This window comes from Cucurbita maxima, unplaced genomic scaffold, assembly GCF_002738345.1.
Source record: "Cucurbita maxima cultivar Rimu unplaced genomic scaffold, Cmax_1.0 Cma_Scf00003, whole genome shotgun sequence".
Taxonomy (NCBI): Eukaryota; Viridiplantae; Streptophyta; class Magnoliopsida; order Cucurbitales; family Cucurbitaceae; genus Cucurbita; species Cucurbita maxima.
The window spans coordinates 3,002,869-3,024,457 of record NW_019272019.1 but is presented as its reverse complement, the minus strand read 5'-3'; the positions used below and the strand labels follow the sequence as shown (position 1 = coordinate 3,024,457).

Genomic DNA, 21,589 nt, shown 5'->3' with positions numbered 1-21,589 from the left:
GGGGGGGGAGGAGGAGTTGTTATTTGGAGTATTAAATTCAATTCTTTCTTGGCAAAGAAAACAAAAGCAGGGAATCAAGTAAATTCGAGCTTTGATTTATTATTCTTTTGCCAATACTACGGGGATAGAAGCCACACAGAACTTGATTTGTTTAATTCCAAGGTAATTCATAATTTAGTCACATGAACTTGCTTGCAACTTATGATAGTCGAGGACTGAATTATAATTAAATTTCTTTTTTTTCTTTTACCAATGCCTAGCCAGAAGTTGGTGATTATACAAGTAGTTCTTCTTCTTCTTCTTTTTTTTTTTTTTTCACTTTGCATCTACAGTAAGTAGACAACAACTTCTATGTCCTTCAAGTAATCTAAAATAATTCTAAGAGATTACCTAAAGTCATCGTTCACTGGAATGAGAAGTTTCTTGTTGGAGTGATCCGACTCCTCATCAGATCTATCCTTGCGTTTTCCTGTAAACCCAGGTCGCACAAGTTAACAAAATCATGACATTATGACCAAAGTTTAAAATGTCGAGATCTCATTAGTGACATTTTGTTACTTTTATCTGATGTTTCATCTATTTTTTCACAATATAATGGAAATGTTCATCCACCCATTATGTTAATATCCATGGACATGTGGAAATATCAATGAAAATGTCACCCATCGAAATTTAATACACTGATTGTGACAACAAGAACTAGGTGAATTCATTAGAATGAAACAAAAAACAAGCCTAAACATTTCGTGAACTAAGAACTTCACGATAAAATAATTAGAAAAATCAAAAGCTTAACGCAAACATACACCATCTAAAGTGATGATTGAAGCAAAACCCAGTTTTCACTTTCTGTGTTTGAATCAGTGAAGCTCATACTTCCCCAATCACACAGAAATAAAGATATTAAGTAACACAGAATTCATCAAACAAGAGCATGGCTCAGTTAACGAAACCAGATAAATTTCATAATACACAGAGTTCATCGAACAAGATAAATATCAATGGGAAACTAAGAAAGCAATATGAACCCAGGGTAGAAGAACTCTTACCTAAAAGGGTCTTTGATGAGGCTTCGGATTTCGGTACAGTGGAGGATCGCTTTGAACCATGAGGGTTCAGTTTCTGCAGGATCAGAAGATAAAAATCAGTGATGGAAAGAGAGACGGAAAAACGAGGGATGGAGGGAAGAAGAATGACTTGTTGGAGTAGCGCCCAATTAGGGTTCAGCAATTTGGATTTAGCGCTCTTCTTGAGCTGAGACTCCATAATCTTGAAGCTCCACTTTGAAGGCCACCTCCCGCAATTCACATACTACTAATACCTGTCGACTTCGGCCGTCTTCTCGCCCGGCGGCCCTAAACGGGAAAAGAGAGGAAGGAGGGTTCCAATTTGTAATTCTTTGTGCGTTTGTTTTAAAATTATTTATTTATTTTGAAAAGGTTTTTAAAAATTTAAACTTCACAAATATTTTTTTATAAAATGAAAATTAAAATTTTGAAAATTTGACTTCTATAAGATCTTATTATTACATAGTATGTTGTTATTATCTACATATTTAGCAAACTAATATATATTTATATATATATATATATTGTTATTAGGGCATCTAGATTTCACATAAGTTAAAAAAACGTGTTTATGTAATTGACCAAAATGAACAATATCTGTTAACGATAGGTTACAAGTGGATTTTGAGATTCCACTTTAGTCAGAGAAAGGAACGAAACATCTCTTACAAGGATGTGGAAACCTCTCTCAAGTAGACGTGTTTTAAAACCGTTAGCCTTTTGAGATTCCACTTTAGTCAGAGAAAGGAACGAAACATCTCTTACAAGGATGTGGAAACCTCTTTCAAGTAGACGTGTTTTAAAATCGTGAGGCTAACGAAAGCTGTTACATAATTAATGCATGAACACTCGCTAAAATATAATAATTCGAACCATCTTGCTATCCATACAAGAAGTTTGAAGGTAAACTTATTTCTAATATTTGAGCCTAACTCAATAAATAAAATATCAATTATCATTCTAAATATTCAATCTCCTCCTCCAGGAGGAAAAAAGGCGCTGAAAAATACACCTACCAGGACACGTTCTCGCTCATAGTTTTACAACTCATGAGATCTCTTGTAGCTAATTTAAGAATCATCCAGACAAATATTGATGATAAGTTGCTGAAGATGGCCGCCATTAAATACGGTTCTCAAAATGAAACTTAACATGTTGAGGAGAATTGGGATTCCTACGAGCAGTGATTTGCAAATGTGCACCATCAGCAACCATTCTCTGCAACACTCTCACGATGTTCTTTGTGTCATCTATACCAAGATGATGGCTTCCCACCAAGGGTATTTCGAGTTGTCTCATCATCATCGCCATTCCTGTTGCCTATCAATTACCATCCAAAGTAAAGAACTTCATCAATAATGGGTCGTGTAAGCTCCATTCTCACAGAAACTAATCGCTAATTTAGTGGAAGATCATGGGTTTATAAGTGAGGAGTACTATCTCCATTCGTATGAGATCTTTTGAGAAGCCCAAACCAAAACCATGAGAGCTTATGCTCGAAGTGGACAATATCATACTATTGTGGAGAGTCATGATTCCTAACATGGTATTAGAGTCATGCCCTTAACTTAGCCATATCAATAGAATCCTCAAGTGTCGAACAAAGAAGTTGCTAGTCTCAAAGGTGTAGTCAAAAGTGACTCAAGTGTCCAAACAAATGGTGTACTTTGTTCGAGGGCTCCAAAATGGTATGATATTGTCCACTCTGAGCATAAGCTCTCGTGGCTTTGATTTTGGCTCCCAAAAGGCCTCAAACCAATGAAGATATATTCCTTACTTATAAACCCATGATCAACTCCTTAATTAATCGATGTTACACCCCACTCAAGATGCTATAAACTCTTATTTTGATGGAAGGACTATCGTACCTTCTTTTGGTAAAAGTTGAGATAGACATCTTTGATATTGATCCACTCCATAAAATAGTCAGGAAGTTTCATGTTTGACACGCTGCATTGATGTGGGACCTGAGTTTTTATATCCCAGTTTCCACTGGTACAAGTAAAAGATGGCATAAATCATTAACACTTCTGTTACACATAGCACATTCACAATATGAATAAATGAACAATTTAGCAAGGAATTGTAACGCTTAAAAGTAGATCGAGAAAAGGAGGCTTACCATGTCACGAATGCTGCTCGATCAAGAACACCACCCAGATCCTTCCTCCATATCTGATGCTCAACCAGCCAATCTTCGAACTGTTGTATAACATCCTTGTACAGTATGGCTGTGTCATGCCAGACACTGCAAATATAATATGGAACTATCAGCTAGTAAAAGAAGTCCATTAGAATCTTAACGGTACTTGTCAACATACCGAAGAAAAAGTCGTCCTATGTAATAGCCCAAGCCCACTGCTAGCAGATATTGTCCGCTTTGGGCCGTTACATATCGCCGTCAGCTTCACGGTTCTAAAACGCATCTACTAAGGAGAGATTTTCACACCCTTATAAGGAATGCTTCGTTCTCCACTCCAACTGATGTGGGATCTCACAATCCACCCCCCTTGGGGACCTAGCGTCCTTGATGGCGCACCGCTCGGTGTCTAGCTCTGATACCATTTGTAACAACCCAAGCCCACCGCGAGCAGATATTGTCCACTTTGGCCCATTACATATCACCGTCCGCCTCACGGTTTTTAAACGCGTCTACTAGAGAGAGGTTTCCACACCCTTATAAGGAATGCTTCATTCCCCTCTCCAACCGGGGTGGGATCTCACATTCTATCTAATTCTACCTAATTAGCACTGGACATGTACACCATACAATCGGGTTTTGAAATATATTTGTACTAAGGCCTAAGAAATAAATGAATCCACAATAATGTCGAACATTATCAAGCCTTCACCATACATAGATTAGACATACCGGTCAACTCCAAACTTGCCATATTTTCCTTCAATGTACTCATTTATCCTTCGTTCACTCATTCTTGAAGGCCTAACAAACCTGAGGAAGGATTTAAGGCAGTCGTCAAAGAACGTAGAACCAAAAAAGAAAAACCATAAATTTCTTGTTCTTAATCATCCAAAGAACATTTGTTGGCATTCTTAGAAGTTAAACCATTTTACATGATGGGGTTACAAGCATAATAAGCCGGTCAGTGTCATCTCTCAACCGCACAGAAGCCGATTTTCCTAACTACACATTACATATGCTAAAATGGTTCCAAATTAAGCGAACATTTTACCCCACGCTTATATTACATGCAATCAATATGCCCATCAGGAAATGTAAGTAAGGTAAAGGGGTAGTAAGGTGTGAGTTCCCACACCGATTGGAGAGGGGAACGAGTGTCAGCGAGGACGCTGGGCCCCAAAGGAGTTGAATTGTGAGACCCCACATCGGTTGGGGAGGAGAATGAACCATTTTTTACAAGGGTGTGGAAACCTCTCCTTAACCGACGCATTTTAAAAACTTTGAAGGGAAAGCCCAAAGAAGACAAATGTGTGTGGATGGGTATTCAGGTAATTCCTTCTGCATGCTCTTTGAGATTAAAATCTTTGCAGATTTATTAAGAAGAAAAAACAGGTAACAGGAAAACATAGAGATGCATAAAATATGAAATCTGCCCAGCGGAAAGATAAATAAATGCATAACAAAGAGCAAGAATGAGCACGTCACAAAGAAGCAGGTAGAACCTGTGGAAAAAACCCGTCACATCCAGTGTCTTGGCATTGACTAATATGACTGGAAACTCAATTATTTCAACTTTACCCTCCAAATCAAGCACTAGAAAAAACTCAATATCCTGAGTTCGCATATGTTTTGAGCTAGCAACATCCACCTGAAGCTCCCTGGAGATATCATGATTGAACTTCTTTATGTGGAGTGGATCATCCATCTACAAAACAGGGTCACATGAATATCTAAATTTGGCTGCGAAATATCAGCTAGGGAACTTCAGTCAGAACCACCAGAACACACAACATAAGACAATAGTCTGATCAATAGTGGAAAATGGTCGTAAATTCGTATCATTTCCAATTTTGTTCTGGTGGGTTACAAAATTCAACTAGCAGGCAGCTTAACACGCAAGAAAAACGAGCAAAAGTTCTCTGAGGAATATCGTCGAACATGTGGTGTACAACACCAAACTAACCACATGGCACACACAATCAAGTAGAATCTTCAGTCACTTTAGAAAATGTAAGCAAAGAAAACAAAGAGGCATTCGAAAAACGCAAGTGCAAAAGCTCAAATCCAGAATTAAAAAAAAATACCATTGTACACTTGCTCTGTGTGTAATACAAACACATGGGTCTCCAACGATTATGCACCACATCGAGGGATTCAGAGGGAGCCGAAGAAGATGGTTCGTGGGCTGTGGGGAGAGATGAATGACATCGGATAGCTAAAGGTGTCCGTGGAGAAGAACAAATTGCGGAAGAGAGAGACAACGGAACCAGAGAATGACATGGGATTGAGTAGAATGATGAAACCTTAAGCAGCGGCGCTCTCACAAACATTGATTTGAAATGAACGGAAGTGAGTGGCTAAATGTACAGTTTACACTCCGACGGTCGACCAGAGCAGGGGAAGACGACGGACGTTGGGGTGGTCGAATTCTGCAGCAGGAACATATATATATATATATATATATATATATATATTATCAAATTTGTAGATATCCACATTATCAAAACAGGGTCACACGGATATCCATATTATAAAAAATTGATTGAAATATCACTTTGAATTTTCTTTTAATTATAGTTCTGGTAGTTTTAAAATTTCTAATTATAATAATTACTAGTCTAAGATTGGGATTAAATTCTGAAATGGAAAAAAAGGAAATTAATGAAAGAAAATAATTAATTCAAGGAGACCATTGAAGACCGAAATGGAAAAAATGGAAAATGCAAATTCAAAAAAAATCAAAGCAGCAATGAATCAAATGCTTCACAGATTGCAGATTTAAATACCTGCAATGGAAGATCATCGTTCGTCTAATCCAGACACTGATATTCCGAAGATTTAACAAATCAAACATGAATCTCTCCAATTCCATGCTTCAATTTCTCTCCCTCTTCGCTCTCTTTTCTCTCGTGAAACCAGACGCCGCCTTGATCGGAAGCGTCTGCGGCAAGACTGAACAGCCGGTCATTTGTTCCGATTGCTTCAAATCCTCCTCCGGAAGCCAGACCGCCGACGTCCGTGGACTCGCAGTCATCGCCATTGGATGTGCTGAGAGAAATACCAGATTAATGGCGCAGAAACTCGACAACCTTATCCGCAGCATGCCGGATTCCGCATTGAAGACGTTATGAACGATTGCTGGTTATCGACGGGGTATGCTGCCGGCGATTTTACGGGAATCGCAAGGGCTGTCGCGGCCGGAGACTACACCACTGGCAGAAACACTTTGGAGATTGCGATTAGGAATGTGAATAGCTGCTTGGAAGAGTTCAATAAAAACCCTAGCGTTCCGGTGCCGTCGGAGGTTTTGGCGGGGACGGTGGCGGCCATCCAAGACTGCCGGATTGTTTCTGATATTTTGAGTAGTATTTAACAGTGCTTGAGATTTTAAATTAGAAAATAATATATATTTTTCTTTTTTATATATATTCATTATAGTTAAACACCATCCATTTTGAATTAATATACTCACTAGAACATAAAAATAGATATCATATCATTACATGTAAGAACACTATAACATAAGAACAAATATCATATCAATACATGTAAGAACATAAGAACAGATATCATATCAATACATGTAACAACTCAAGTTCACTATTAAAAGATATTGTCCACTTTGGTGTTAGCTTCACGGTTTTAAAATGTGTCTGCGAAAGAGAAGTTTCCACATCTTATAATATTTCGTTCCCCTCTCCAAGGGGACTCAGTGTTCTCGCTATCACAATGCGTGACTCTTATACCATTTCTCGATTTGTGCATGTTATCCTTGCACGAGGGTTAAGCTAATCTTCTCTGATGCGTGACTCTTATACCATTTCTCGATTTGTGCATATTATTCTTGCACGAAGGTTATGCTAATCTTCTCTGATGCGTGACTCTTATACCATGTCTCGATTTGTGCATGTTATCCTTGCACGAGGGCCATGCTAATCTTCTCTGATGCGTGACTCTTATACCATGTCTCGATTTGTGCATGTTATCCTTGCACGAGGGCCATGCTAATCTTCTCTGATGCGTGACTCTTATACCATTTCTCGATTTGTGCATGTTATCATTGCACGAGGGTCATGCTAATCTTCTCTATATCAGAGGTCCCCGAAGGATAAAAATATCAAAAATGTTATCTAGCCAACAAGCATAAAATATCAAAAATGTTAACTAGCCAACTAATCAACACAATTGAGCTATAAGGTTCTTTAAATTTCAAAAATATCAAACAGATCCGGGAAGTTTTAAGATAAACAAACCAGGTTGGATAAGAACGACCAGAGAATATACAATATACATGCCCAGCAGATTGAAAACTGTGTGTGAGCTTAAGGGGCAGTTCGTTCACCCATACAAAACTATAATATAGCGATGTTCTATATATATATTCACATCAGCAACATTATATTAATGTCCATTGATTATATACATAAAGTTGCCTTATTCTTCTCATTCCTCTGCAACATTCACAAGTTCATGCAACATTCACAAGTTCATACTCAACTAAAGATAGGTTATTGTCTTCCTTGACGACGAAATTTTTGGGCTCGACGACCTCGATGCGGCCCCATTTATCGACTGCGAGCCTCATGGACCCTTTGAACATGTTGATCTTTGCATTTCGAAGAATGATAGTTGTCCCAGGTTTTACTTGATCAACTGAGAAAACAAACAACCATGATAATTGAGTTCATTGCAGAGATTTCATTTCAAAGCTAAAGATTCAACTGGCAATAGTTTACAGACCAACTAGAAGCAGATTGGGTTGGGATTTGTGAGGTCAGTTCAAATCTTCATTTATCAAGCTGCAGATTATGGATAAATAACAGGTAACCACAGGGATTTGATTCTTCCTAGCCATTCTAACGCATCCAGTTCAGGCTACTGATATTGAAATTACGTTTTGTAGAGCAAAATCAATGCATATTTCTAGTTTCAAGTTCCTTTTTAGCGCATCGGTAAGATCCAGGTAATCGCCCAAACCCTATCTCACAATCTATATTGTTTAATTGTTTCAATCTCCCGCTTAGTGCGTGAAAATGTCAAATTCCGATCGCTCTAGGGCACATAGTTCAAACATTCCAAATCTACATAATCATTGATTTAGCCTCCCCACCTGCGATCCAAACAATACCTAATTTTCCCTACATAAACCGTAACAGCAACGGAAAATTTCAAAATTCATACCCTGATCATTAAGCGCAGTGAACAAAATGGTTCCAGTTTCGTCTCCAATAAGGCACTCAGCGATCCGCGTCTGTCGAAGGTGCTGTGACACCGATCGACCTTTCTGCAACACGGTATTGGAGCTAACGACCTTGACGATGAGTGTGTGGCCATTAGTGCCAGGATTGAGCTGTTCGACCTTAACGAAGACTGGCTTTCTCAGGCCTGATCTCGATGCCGGCGTAGGTGATTTTTCCGTCGCCATTGATGCCGAAACCGAAGATCAGCAGCACGCCAAATCCTGATCCTAATCCGCGTAAATCGATCGAAATTTTCTCCTCTCTCTCTTTTTCTAGCGCTGTCATTCGTGGGTTGTTACTGGGTGGGTGTTTATATAATAGCATCTTCATTCTACTTTCGTCTTTGATTTTTTTGCGACATTTTTTCCAACACAAAATAATTTGACAAAAATAATAAACCAATGCTTCAAAGTTATAAACTTTCTATAAATAAACCCATCAATTAATATATCCATGTTTAACTTACTTACTCTTTCCATATATAAACCAATGCTTCGACTCAGACCCTGATAGGAGTAGAGCCGAGCTAATCCAGATATAGTCTTGAACTTTTGAAGTTCGAGGGTTGAAAAAGAGATTTCTAAACTACTACAGATTCTATTTGTTTTTCGAAACTCACGCTCACTTCTACTCCAAGGATTCAGACCCTGATAGGAATAGAGTCGAGCTAGTCTAGATATAGTCTTGAACTTTTGATGTTACGAACTACTGCAAATTCTATTAGTTTTTTGCAACTTAATCGAGGAGCTAGATGAGAAGAAACTCCCAAGTGTCCCGTTCGTTCTTTCAACACTCGAACAAGACCTGTCAATCGCTCGTTCTTAGAACCCATTGAGTTTTGTACTTCAAACTTTGTTAAGTATTACAACTTTTCTCAAATTTATAAGTGTTGTCAGCAAATGGTTGATTGTGGTTCATATTTGTGAAGAACACAAGAACAAATGTTTTAGGCACTTCCAAAATCATTGAAACAACTTAAGAATGAATGCACATTGGCCCTTTCCATTGATGTCAGCGTCAAGTTTCGAAAGGTAAGACAACCAAGTTCGTGATGAATATACACAGTAACATCGAAAAAAATCGTTATTCGAACGGATTGAATAGATATTTTCCTTTTATTCGTGTTCAGAGAAAGCAGTGATGGCGAAAAAAGAGAGACAACAATGACAGTAAGAATCAGGTGGCTGTTCATTTTCAGCTGATACCATTCCTTGAGCAGCAGCAGCCTTTGACATCCTTAAGTGTATGGAACTGGTATTCTCTCTATTTCAGAACCCGAAACCATATCGTCCCAAAGAAGATCCGAAAGCGCCATCGTCAATTCCCCGACGCGTCCTGTAACAAGCGATTAATGAGAACATTTCATTCATTATCACTTTAACAAAAGTTAAGATCATAACAAAAGATGTTAGTTACCATCTCCAATCGGTTCATCATCCCATGAGATGATTGGCAGTACAGGAAGTGTGCTTCCTACAAACATCATTTCAGCAGCGTCTTTGGCTTCCTCAACCGTAAGGTTCGCAGTTCCGACGCTCTTCAGCTTCCCGTCCTCGACCAACTTCGGAGCTAGAGCTAGAAGTCGGAGTGCGGTGCAGCCTGAGAGAACCTTATCGAAGCAAGGCAAGATAAGCTCCTTTTCCTTGGTTATAAATGCAACATTCACATTTGGACCTTCTGCAACATATCCTTCTTCATCAACCCAAATGGAAGCAAATGCTCCTTTCTCTTCAGCTTCCATTTTGGTTAGCACATTTGGTAGGTAGTTCACACTCTTCATCGTCGCAAACTGCGGCGTCTTTATCGGCACGGTCGATGTTATGGCTTTAACCCCTTCTTTACATTGAGAGAAGTCGTCGTCTATGGCTACTGCATAGAATGCAGAATTGCCATGTCCAGAGGGCGTGAGCAGGAAATCTCCAGGTCCTGCACTTAACCAGTACCTTAAGGTGCCTTTCTTGAGCTCTGATACTGCTGTCAATTGGATAAGAATGTGCCGAAGAACCGACCGGGGGAACGGAGACGAGATTTTCGCTTTTGCAGCCGATCTTAGAAAGCGGTCGATGTGGGCATCCAACTCATACAAATGTCTGTGAAGAACCAAAGTTAGTAAGGAAGTCTAGAACAGTTTAACATCTTTTATGAACTTTCTCATGTACCAACCCATTTAAAATGATGGCTGTATCGAACACGCCGTGGCCTCGATGAACCATGTGATCATCGATCGGAATCATCATCATAGCTGGATCTGTAATAATTCCACCAAAAATGCTGGAATACATTGCGGGATATGGTTTCTTCTTCAAACTCCATTTCTCATGAAGTTTTTCGTGCAACTGTTTTGAAAGGAAGAGAAAAACATTTTCAACAGCAATGAAAGTTCAGTCATTTAGAGGCCAAATTCAAAGAAACCATAATGGATCATTTCTATTTGCAATTGTTTCAGTGTCTCACAGCCTCTAATAACTATCTCAAACTTTTTCCATGCGAAAAGAAGAAAAAATGTACATTTTGGCCGCTTTAGCCAATTATATATTGCCGTCAGCCCACGGTTTTAAAACGTGTCTGTTAGGGAGAGGTTTTCACACTCTTATAAAAAATGTTTTTCCCTCTCCAACCAAGGAGACTCAATGTCCTCGTTGGTACACCGCCCAATGTCTAGCTCTGATATTATTTTTAACAGCTCAAGCTCACGGCTAATAGATATTGTCCACTTTGGTTGAGAACAGAGCATCCCTTACAAGAACGTGGAAACTTCTCCCTAGTAGATGCGTTTTAAAACCGTGAAACTGATAACGATACGTAATCGACCAAAACGAACAATATCTACTGGTCGTGGACTTGGACTCTTAAAAAAAAAAAAAATCCATTAGGTGTTTGGAGAACTTACCTCCAATGATGATGAGAAAACATGAACCTTCAAGTCAGTTTCACATCCATTTCCAATAGCTAATGCATCAGCACACAAGCAGAAACAATCATATTAACAACAAAGGGCAGACAAGAAAACCACAAAAATCCTCACACCCAACATCGAAAACATCGAAAAAAAAACAAACCCACCTCCAGTTTCATTAGAATGAGAGTTGGAGGCCGCCATTGAAGAAATTTACAGAACCTGCAGGGCAGAAGCACCAAAGAGGGAGAATGAAACCGCTGAAAACTTGCCAATATAAAGGGCGTAGAGATCGATAAAGAATCATAAGAACTAACCACTTCTCTTGTAATAATTCAATTTCGGGTCGTGTTCAAATGATATTGGTGAGAAAGAAAATCCTTTTGGGATTCACTGTTCGAAAGTTTGTCGTGAAGTATTTGGAGGGTAGAGAAAGAGACCGATTCTATTTTGATCGGTTTGTCTTTTGGGCAGTGTAAAAGGTGTATCCTTTGGCCAATGCTTCGTGGCAGAAGGAGAAAGAACAAGAACACAGCACCAGTGGCAGACTAAACTCCAACATATAATTTTCAGACCAGACAAGAGGCCGGCAGATAGGTCAAGGGCTCCATATTATATTCATTTCTTAGCATTCTAAATTATGTAATATAGTTGCAGTCAACATAAACTATATTATCCTTTCCCAATTTCAGAATCTCCCTGTCGAATGGCCTGTTCTCCCCGGTCGGAATAGGCAGGTAATTCCTTGTCGGCTCTCTGTAAAATACTCATTTGGACGAAAGAAAAAAAAATCCAAGAAAAACACATGAGTTTGAATTTCATATTTCCGTATACTCGAAGAATTCCATTAGTTCTGTATTAGCCAAAGGTGTGCGTTCGTGAGCCCACGCTAAAGTTTCATACATTGTCCGGGAAAGCTAGTCTTGGGATTGCTCTTTTATCCTACTGAAGCTCACACCATATGAGCAGGCCCGGCAAAATCCTTGTATCTCCATGTCTTTCAGTGCGATCATTATCTGTAACCCATTTTGAATCTCACAAGGAGATTGGTCCAGAATGTATTGGAAATAATTTACCTCAACCCATCGTTATAACTTTCAAATGATTGAGACATTCGCCCTCCCGTGCTCATGCTATTTCATTTGTGGATATTGTACTGGATAGCGGATGTAAAATCCAACTTCTGATACGCGGGCAGGGGGCGCAATACTGGCACAAGTGTGCCGTCCAATATTATCCTTGAAAAAACTCATTTCAAATGAAGTCGTTCGAGACACTCATCTCGAAACGCTTGCCCTTGTTGTGACACACGCATGTGCCACAGAATAGCTCACTTAGACCACAGGACCAGGGGTGGTGTGATAGCTCAGCTTGCCTAGGCCACAAGGACAAGTGGTGGTATGACACTCCGCATGTGCCACAGGGGTAGCTCAGCTCGCTTAGGCCACAGGGACAATGGTAGTGTGACACACGCATGTGACATAGGGTAGTTCAGCTCGCTTAAGCCACAGGGACCAGGGGTAGTGTGACATACGCATGTGTCACAAGATAGCTCAGCTCGGTTAGGCCACAAATACTAGTGATAGTGTGACACGCATATGCTATAGAGTAGCTCAGCTCGCTTAAGCCACTAACACGCATGTGCCATAGGATAGTTCGGCTCGCTTAGGCCACAAATACTAGTGATAGTGTGACACATGCATGTCCACCACAGGAATGGTGGAGAGGTGGAGAGGTGACATCATGACACCCTACATTTTGATGCATTTCCATTCATCTCCACAGTCCTCAATCACAGTATTCTTTCCCACATTTCAATAATTTTGTACATTTGGCAGTCACTATTAACTGATATCAGTAGCATAAATTGTGTCCTACAATCATTTCAGAACGCAAGAAAGGAAGTTTTTGAAACTTAATAGCCTAAAATGTATTTCGGAGTTTTGCTTCAGAATATTAATTGTTTTCATTGTTTTGACAGACAAAACATAAGATATGAAGACCAGAGGATAATTTAGCAATCAAGTATGGTGGGAACCTTGCGTTTTCTGAATGTGCCTGATGGATCACTAGTCACAAGCCACCCGAATCGCCATCCTGCTACTACCCATCTCTTTGATAGAGATCCAAGAGTTAGACTCCCATCGGCACAAAGGGTTTACTTCCAAAAGCAAGACGCCCATAAACCTCGTCAGCAACTACAAGAATTCCAAGCTTTTCAGAAGTTTCTGCAATCTGAAAGGTAATCAACCAAAAACATTTATACAGATACTTTTTCTCTTGGGAAAAAGAAAAGAAACGAGAAACAGTTCCCAGAAATTTATGCACCAAAACGGAAAAGAAAAACAGGGGAGAAATCGAAATCGGAATCGGAATCCAACCTTCTCAGACTGAAGATGATGAACAAGCGCCTGTTGAGCGGCGCGCGAAAACAAGAATAAGCAGAAGGATCGGGCATGCCGAGAGAAATCAGCTTTCTGCCCGTGTACTCATCCCCCTCCCCATTCCCATTTTATTTGGATTAATATTCTCATTTTGAGAATTAGAGTACTAACTGGACTCTAACGCTAACGGTAAAAATAATAGAGAGTTGGCGGGGGATAAGGGTATTTTGGTAATAACACAAGTGAATTCATTACATATTATTTAAATATATACAAACTTTAAGGGGAAAAAAAGCTTTAATCATGGTGCAATTGATTACCCTTCTCATTGTAACTCGAAGGAAAAAAAACTTTTAAATTTAATTTTTTTAATGGCTAAATTACAGATTTAATCATATTTAATGGTAATTTAATTGATTGAAAGTGAAAAATAATTTAGAAAATAAAGTTACACCTAAGTTATATCATTTTTTTAAATAAACTTTTAATAAAATTATAAAATACAATATTTGCAAAACATGAATTAAAATGCGCAAATAAAACAATAATAAATACTTTTGATATAAACTTAAGTTTTATCTAGCAGTTATTATGTTTAAGATAAAAAAATAATAATAATAATAAATAAATAAATAAATAAATTCATACAAATAAATAATATTTTTATTTGATTATCCCATTAATTTTAAATAATTTTCATCCCTGCAATAATATATAACATTTAAATTTTAGGTTTGTGCGTGCATCTGCCACGTGGCAAAAGCCCAGGCGTTCAATTCTGAAGCTAAAACGAAATGCACGGAAATAGGCATGTAATAATTGAATCCTGATGGACGCTGGTAATTGGTGTACAATATATCGGGTACACCTAACAACTGTCACACCGAATCCTAGCTCTTCGTACAACACGCTGCTGGGGCCCACTAGCTCAGTCACGTCATCTGACGGTGACTAAGCAGAGTTCATGATTTAACAAAGATTTTTTTTTTTTTTTTTTTTTTTTTTTTTTTNTGATTTAACAAAAATTTTTTTTTTTTTTTTTTTTTTTTACTTTTTAACTTTTAGTTTATAAAATATGTAATAATACAAATAAAATACAATTTCAAAACTCCATGTCCACATAAATAATTTAATGTAATACTTTTTGAATATTATTTAACATCTAGCGCTATTTAAGTTTTGTATCGTCTACGAGATGTATTTGGCTATAGTCGTAACTTTAAGGTCTTAAAAACAAGTTTTAGTAGATTTGGAGTATTGTTCTACATCAAAGATAAAGTTGTATAATAATTTGACATTTAAAATATTTGAATTTCGAGATGTACAGAGATTACTCATAAAGCAGCGGAATCGAGGAGAAATTGGTGAGGAAAAGGATGGAAGAAGGAAGTGGATTGGGCCTTGGGCTGCGGAATTCAGGAGAAAGGCCCAATGCTTTTTCGCCTGAATAAAAACTGACCACTCTCTCTCAACTCTCTCTGCCGCTGTAAACCCGAGGGCGGCGCGGGTGACTTCACCTTGTCGTCACGCGCTTTCCGCAATCCCATGCTAATCTCTCGATCCACGCGCCTTTTTTATCCCCCCCTAAAATACAATTTTTTTTATTTATATAATATTTTATTTAACACGCGCATTTCTCGTCTACCAAAGTCAACTCCATATACCCCCAACCGGGTTCGGTACGACCCGGTCCAGTTAGAATTTTTGGATTTATTAACTATCTGATAATTCTCATAATTTATAATTTTACAACTCTAAATTAAATTTTAAAAAAGGGGATGGGTAAAACAGGGGAGAATTTTTTTACCTGTTTGGGTAAATTATTTGATTAAATAAAATGGTTAAAAGAATAAAAAGAAAAGGAAATGAGGTGTAATAAATAAGAGAGAGAGGGTTGATTTGATGTAAAGGCTGTTAGGGTGTGTGTGGTCTCAAAATCCGAGCATGATGTGTCAAAATCTTATTGCATCAATCTCTCCAACTTCTTTTGATGGTGATGGATTGAACGGACGGATGGGATTGATGAATGCATTTTTTTTTAAATATAATTTATTTTCTAATATCCACTTTTAATCATTTAATCATATTATTCCTTTTGTTTTCTTACCTATTCCAAATCAAATACAAACCAAATTCTTACACTTTTTACCTCTTCCTTCAACTTTTACTTTTTACCTTTAAAGAATTTCTTTCCTATTTATATATCTGACGTCCGCCTCACAATTTTAAAATGCATCTATTAGAGAGCTATTTCTATACTTTCACAATCCATTCTATTATAGGTCAGCGTTCTCACTAGCACACCACTCAGTGTCTTGACTCATCACTAACAGATATTGTCCGTCTTAAACTTCCCCTCAAGATTTTAAAATGTGTCTACTAAGAAGATGTTTTTATACCCTTACAGGGAATGTTTTGTTTCTCTCTCTAATCGATATGGCACATGTATGCATATAATCTCACTACAAATATTAAAAAATCATGCGATCGATAAATTATTCAAAATTGGTTAATTTCTCAGTAATTGACACGGTATAATCTTCACACATACAAATAAGTAATTATCACAAAAAAATAATAATAATAATAATAGGTCATTTCCTCAACCAAAAGACATGTAATTGTCACAAGGAAGTAATTTACACGTACGTAATTAAATAAATTATTATAGTTTAGCAAAAATAATAATTATTATTATTTCTAACTTAAGAATTAAATAAATAAGAAAGTAAAGAAAGGTAGAGTCAACCTATATTAAAAAAAAATTAAAAAAAAATTAATAGTTAGAAAAAATAAAAATAAAAAAATAAAATGAAAAAATGGGAGTGGAGGTGAAAGAGAAAGGTTGGAATAAATGGAATATTTTGGATAATGATGTGTTCTGTTAAGCCCACAGAGGTTCCTATTTTTGCTATGACAATTGAAAATGATGCCCAAATCCTATTTTCATTATTTTATTTTTTTTTATATATATTTCCTTTTCAAAATTACCCTATAATTTCCACACTGTTATTTTTTTTATTCAATTATTGAAAAACTATCATTGTATTTTTTTAATGATAATAATTATTAATATGGTAAAAAAAATTTAATTGATGTATTAGACATAAATTTTTAATTGTGTTTCAAAAAATGACGTAAAATTAAAAATAAAGTAAATAAGTTAATATGTTAGACGAACACGACTCTCCACGATGGTATGATATTGTCCACTTTGAACATAAACTCTTGACTCCTTTTCTTTCGGAGTCCTTCCTTTGTTTGATAAATGACTAAGATTCCAAAGGAGTGCGTACTTTGTTCGAGAGCTAGTGTTGGATGATGAAAGTCCCACATCAGTGGCTTCACCTCCCCTCAAACAAACTCATACCAATGAAGTTAGTATTCCAACACCTCCCCTCAATTGAGACTCGACTCCTTTTCTTTTAGAGTCTTTTATTCGATATTTGAGAATTTACCAATCTATTGGCACGACTAAGTTTAGGGTATGGGTGAGGATTTACCATTCTCTTAGCACGACTAAGTTTAAGACATGACTCTGGTACTATGTTAGACAAACGCGACTCTCCACAATGGTATGATATTTGTCTATTTTGAACATAAGCTCTTATGACTTTGCTTTGAGCTTCCTCAAAATGCCTCATACCAATGGCACGACTAAGTTTAAGGCATGACTCTGATACCATGTTAGACGAACGTGACTTTCCACAATGATATGATATTGTTCACTTTGAACATAAGCTCTCATGATTTTGCTCTTGGCTTCTCCAAAAGGTCTCATACAAATAGAGTTAGTATTACTCACTTATAAACACAATCATTCCCTAAATAACTCGTCTATTTTATTTTAATTCGAGAATTTGTTAGATATATTTGATATTTTAGGTACTCAATTTATAATTTAATATTTGAAATAAAAATAGAAAAAAAAATATAATTAATTAATTATATATATATATATATATATTATTATAGAGAGTAAAAAAAAACACATGCATTTTGATGAGTAAGAGAGAGGAGAGAGAAAAAGGCAAAAGTTGTAGAGTGGTCAGGCAATACAATGATGAAAATGTGCAAAGCTATTTTGTAATTTTATTACTATTTTTCTATTTTTTATTTTTAATATTATTTATATAAAAATATATATAAATTATTAAATCCCAACTAAATATTGTATTTAGCCTCGTCATCTCAATTTCCAACAACACGATCCATGCATTGTGATGTTGTCTCATATCTCGAGACACATCAACCATCTCGACTTGTTTAGATATATTCATTGAGAAATGACCCATGTGTTGATCATCTCATCTGGACATCTTGAATATCCATCCATCTGAGTTCTCTCAAGCATCGGACTCATACATGTCTTTACTATTTACGACGTACGTTTTAGATAGCAAGTGCATAATTCAACCTCAACACAGAGACTATGACACTATATCGACCCAAGATAAGAGAGAATATTAGAGAAAATAAATAAATAAATAAATAATTTTGTGAACAAAAAAAAAAAAAAAAAATCTTTTAATTTCTTAAATGCTTTCACTGTGCTGACAAGAAGAGATTTGAAAACAGCTTTATTGATACAATGCTGAAAATGAACCTTTCTTTCTCTCTCTCTATCTCCCACGGAAGGAAACAAATTTTTTTTTTTTTTTTTTCTGAAAAATATAATAATTAAAAAAAATAATTAGTTGGATAAATTATTAGAGTCGAGAATAATGTAGGTGACGATCATATGCTTACTCCATAAGTTATGACAATATTTCTATGAATTATAGATTTTAACGTGTTCTGCATTAATTTAAGGATTATGCATGGGAGGTTGACTTACAACATTGTCATTGAACAAGTCGTGTCGTCAATGTCACAAGTATTCATATGATTTGGTGACCTAACCAACTCATTCTCCCCGGGAGTAAAAATTTGGTTGATTAGTGATTTGCTCTAATATTCTCCTCATTGGGCATTCAATTCACAACATTCCTTCTAAAAAAAAAGAAATTATGAACACAATTCATACACTTTGTACATTCTACAATTACACGAACACGACTCTCCACAATGATATGATATTATCCACTTAGGTTTTCCCGTGTAACATAAATGGAGAGAGTATTATTTGTTTATAAATTCATCGTCGTTACCTAAAGTTTTAAATATATTTAGAAAAAGAATATAAGATTAAAAATTACTAGAAAACAAACAAACAAATAATTACGAAAGAGGATAATTTTTTAAAACATTGAAACCAAAAACCTACAAAACCAACCACAAAAGGGTCGAAGAAACCCAAAAAAAAAAAAAAAAAGGAATACCTGCACTTGATTTTCTTCACTGACATAGGAATACCTGCACACTTCCTCACGCACGCACGCATACTCAGATCAGAACCCCACTCCCTCCCTCACGCATACACATCCACATCACTTTCTCTCTCTACAGTAGAGAGAGAAACCCCCTTTTTCCTCCCTTTTTATCCCCCATTCCCTCCCTTCCATGGATTTTCCACCTGGGTTTTGAGCTTTCTCTTCTGGGTTTCCCTTCCTTTTCCGACCTCCTACCTGATTCCTCTGTTTTTCCTACTCCAACATGGACGTTTCTTCATTTTCTCGCTACGACTCCGCCGCCGCCGCCGACCACCACCCTCACCACCTCCCCCCCGGCTTCCGCTTCCACCCCACCGACGAGGAACTCATCACCTACTACCTTCTCAAGAAAGTAATCGACAGTAGCTTCAGTGGCAGAGCCATTGCAGAGGTCGACCTCAACAAGTGCGAGCCATGGGAGCTTCCCGGTAATTAGCTTCATTATCTCTTAATATCAACAAACCCCATTTGATTTTGTTGTCTATAATCGTTAATTAATGGAGGATTTTACGTAATTAATCAGAGAAAGCGAAAATGGGGGAGAAGGAGTGGTATTTCTTTAGCCTTAGAGACCGGAAGTATCCGACCGGTCTCCGGACGAATAGGGCGACGGAGGCTGGGTACTGGAAAGCCACCGGAAAAGACAGGGAAATTTACAGTGTGAAAACGTGTTCGTTGGTGGGGATGAAGAAGACGTTGGTGTTTTACAGAGGAAGAGCTCCGAAGGGTGAAAAGAGCAACTGGGTTATGCATGAATATCGCCTTGAAGGCAAATTTGCTTACCATTATCTCTCCACAAACTCCAAGGTTCTTCCCTTTTCTTCTTCTTGATCCCTAATTCTCAATAATTGTGTAACGTTGTTGTCCACCGCTACTGCTAGCAAATATTGTATTCTCATTTTCAGGCTGATTTTTAAAATGTGTATTTTAAGATGTTTTCACCGTGATAAATACCACAATGTTTAGTTTTCTTCCTCGACCATAATCTACCCTTTGTGGGTACAATGTCCTTGCTTGCACTCTTATTTTTTTTTTCCAATCAATTTGGGATCCTCACCCTACCCCTGACTTGGATTAGCGTTTTGTGCACACTGCCACATGTCCACTTAGGGATAGCTTACCACCACATGTCCACCTATAGATAGTTTACCGTCACAAATTTACTACCAGTACTATCAGATATTGTCTTTTTTGTATTTTCCTTTTCTGGGTTCATTTTAAATTCTTAAAATGCGAGGCAAAGTAGAGATTTGGAGTAGCCATATTTTACAAGCAAGGTTTGTTCAGTACTAAGGGGTGAAATTAGGGTTTTTATTTTATTTTAGTTTTTGGGGTGTTTTTCAATGAAATATGAACATATGATTTGAATGTGAAATTAATTATTGAATTAATTTCAATATATTAAGAGCTAAGATTTTTAACTTTATGTTTTATGTTATGTATGAATGTATTTCAGGATGAATGGGTAATTTCGAGGGTGTTTCAAAANAGTGGCACCGGAGTTGGTGGCGGAGTTGACGGCGGCGGGGGTTCGAGGAAACCCAGGTTTATTCCCGGTACGGTGAGTGTATACCCAGAACCAAGCTCTCCGTCGTCTGTATCTCTCCCGCCGCTGCTAGATTCGTCTTTGTACTCTGCTCCGGTGGCCGCCACGGCTGTTTCCGGGAACATAACTGACCGTGAAAGCTTCTCGTATAACAGCCCAAGAGAGCACGTGTCCTGTTTCTCCACCACCACCGGCGGTAGCTTTAACATCCCAAGTTACGATTTTGCCACTCCCCCTCCACTTCTCGCCGCCGTTGACCCATCTCCCCGTTTCCACCGGAACATGGGTCTGTCGGCGTTCCCAAGTCTCCGGAGCTTGCAGGAGAATCTCCAACTTCCGTTCTTTTATTCGCCGGTCAACCTTCCTTCTCCGCCACCTCCGCCGCTCCACCATGGCAACATTCCTTCCTCAACTGACGTCGTCGCCTGTAATTCTGCCGGAAATTGGGCTGTCTCCGACGAACCCAGATCCATGAACTCCACTGAACTTGACTGCATGTGGTCCTACTGAATTTCTCAGTTCATCAGTAGTATCTAGCTGCGTTGACTTTTTAGTTTCCAAAAGTCTACCTTAGATGTATGAATGTATTATCTTCTTGTTTTAAGTTTGATGAATTTTAAATATATTTGATATTTTTTCTCAAACAAATTCGAACTACTCTTGTAGCTATAATATATAAATATATATATATGGAATTGAAACCCTACTTATAATTTATTATTTAGGCTCGTAGAACATAATGGATCTAGATCAAACATTCAAATGAATTGAGAACGAAGAGCAACATGATGAATCAAGATCAAACTTACAAACGAACCGAGATTTAAAAGTAACATGATGAATGTAGATCAAATTTAAAAACGAAAACATACGAATGAATCAAGATCGGAAAACAACATGATATGATGAATGTAGATCAAACTTAGGAACGAAGTGGGATT

General features: G+C 37.5%; 5 protein-coding genes and 1 long non-coding RNA gene across 6 annotated transcripts in view; 2 read left to right on the top strand and 4 right to left on the bottom strand.

Annotated features, from left to right (window-relative positions):
- LOC111476919 (RNA exonuclease 4) overlaps positions 1–1,405 on the bottom strand; it is a 4,131-nt gene extending 2,726 nt beyond the window's left edge. The window contains exons 1-3 of the mRNA XM_023120793.1: positions 1,198–1,405; positions 1,050–1,122; positions 391–469 (exon numbers count right to left, since the gene is read on the bottom strand). Of these exons, the coding sequence (XP_022976561.1) occupies positions 391–469; positions 1,050–1,122; positions 1,198–1,266 (221 nt within the window). The 5' untranslated portion in view covers positions 1,267–1,405. The remainder of the gene's footprint in view (positions 1–390; positions 470–1,049; positions 1,123–1,197) is intronic.
- The window catches only part of LOC111476965, a 17,112-nt gene extending 3,550 nt beyond the window's left edge, over positions 1–13,562 (top strand). The window contains exons 2-3 of the long non-coding RNA XR_002717193.1: positions 268–270; positions 13,471–13,562. This is a non-coding gene — a long non-coding RNA (uncharacterized LOC111476965). The remainder of the gene's footprint in view (positions 1–267; positions 271–13,470) is intronic.
- LOC111476907 (uncharacterized exonuclease domain-containing protein At3g15140) lies at positions 1,895–6,618 on the bottom strand. Its single transcript, XM_023120774.1, has 7 exons — positions 5,997–6,618; positions 5,295–5,639; positions 4,713–4,915; positions 3,940–4,020; positions 3,190–3,315; positions 2,936–3,059; positions 1,895–2,387 (listed from the first exon to the last, which is right to left on the bottom strand). The coding sequence occupies exons 2-7, from the start codon at positions 5,538–5,540 to the stop codon at positions 2,190–2,192; spliced, it is 978 nt and encodes a 325-aa protein (XP_022976542.1). The 5' UTR covers positions 5,541–5,639; positions 5,997–6,618; the 3' UTR covers positions 1,895–2,189.
- LOC111476946 (uncharacterized protein At4g28440-like) lies at positions 7,396–8,760 on the bottom strand. The gene is made up of 2 exons (XM_023120830.1): positions 8,392–8,760; positions 7,396–7,863 (listed from the first exon to the last, which is right to left on the bottom strand). Exons 1-2 carry the CDS (start codon positions 8,633–8,635, stop codon positions 7,679–7,681), a joined length of 429 nt encoding a protein of 142 aa, XP_022976598.1. The 5' UTR covers positions 8,636–8,760; the 3' UTR covers positions 7,396–7,678.
- Positions 9,516–13,515, bottom strand: LOC111476905 (D-amino-acid transaminase, chloroplastic-like). Its single transcript, XM_023120772.1, has 6 exons — positions 13,385–13,515; positions 11,514–11,568; positions 11,341–11,399; positions 10,614–10,786; positions 9,867–10,540; positions 9,516–9,785 (listed from the first exon to the last, which is right to left on the bottom strand). Exons 2-6 carry the CDS (start codon positions 11,548–11,550, stop codon positions 9,688–9,690), a joined length of 1,041 nt encoding a protein of 346 aa, XP_022976540.1. The 5' UTR covers positions 11,551–11,568; positions 13,385–13,515; the 3' UTR covers positions 9,516–9,687.
- Positions 13,563–19,325: 5,763 nt separating the features above from the next.
- On the top strand, positions 19,326–21,209 carry LOC111476901 (protein CUP-SHAPED COTYLEDON 2). The gene is made up of 3 exons (XM_023120767.1): positions 19,326–19,530; positions 19,626–19,909; positions 20,559–21,209. Exons 1-3 carry the CDS (start codon positions 19,326–19,328, stop codon positions 21,156–21,158), a joined length of 1,089 nt encoding a protein of 362 aa, XP_022976535.1. The 3' UTR covers positions 21,159–21,209.
- The last annotated feature ends 380 nt before the right edge of the window (positions 21,210–21,589 follow it).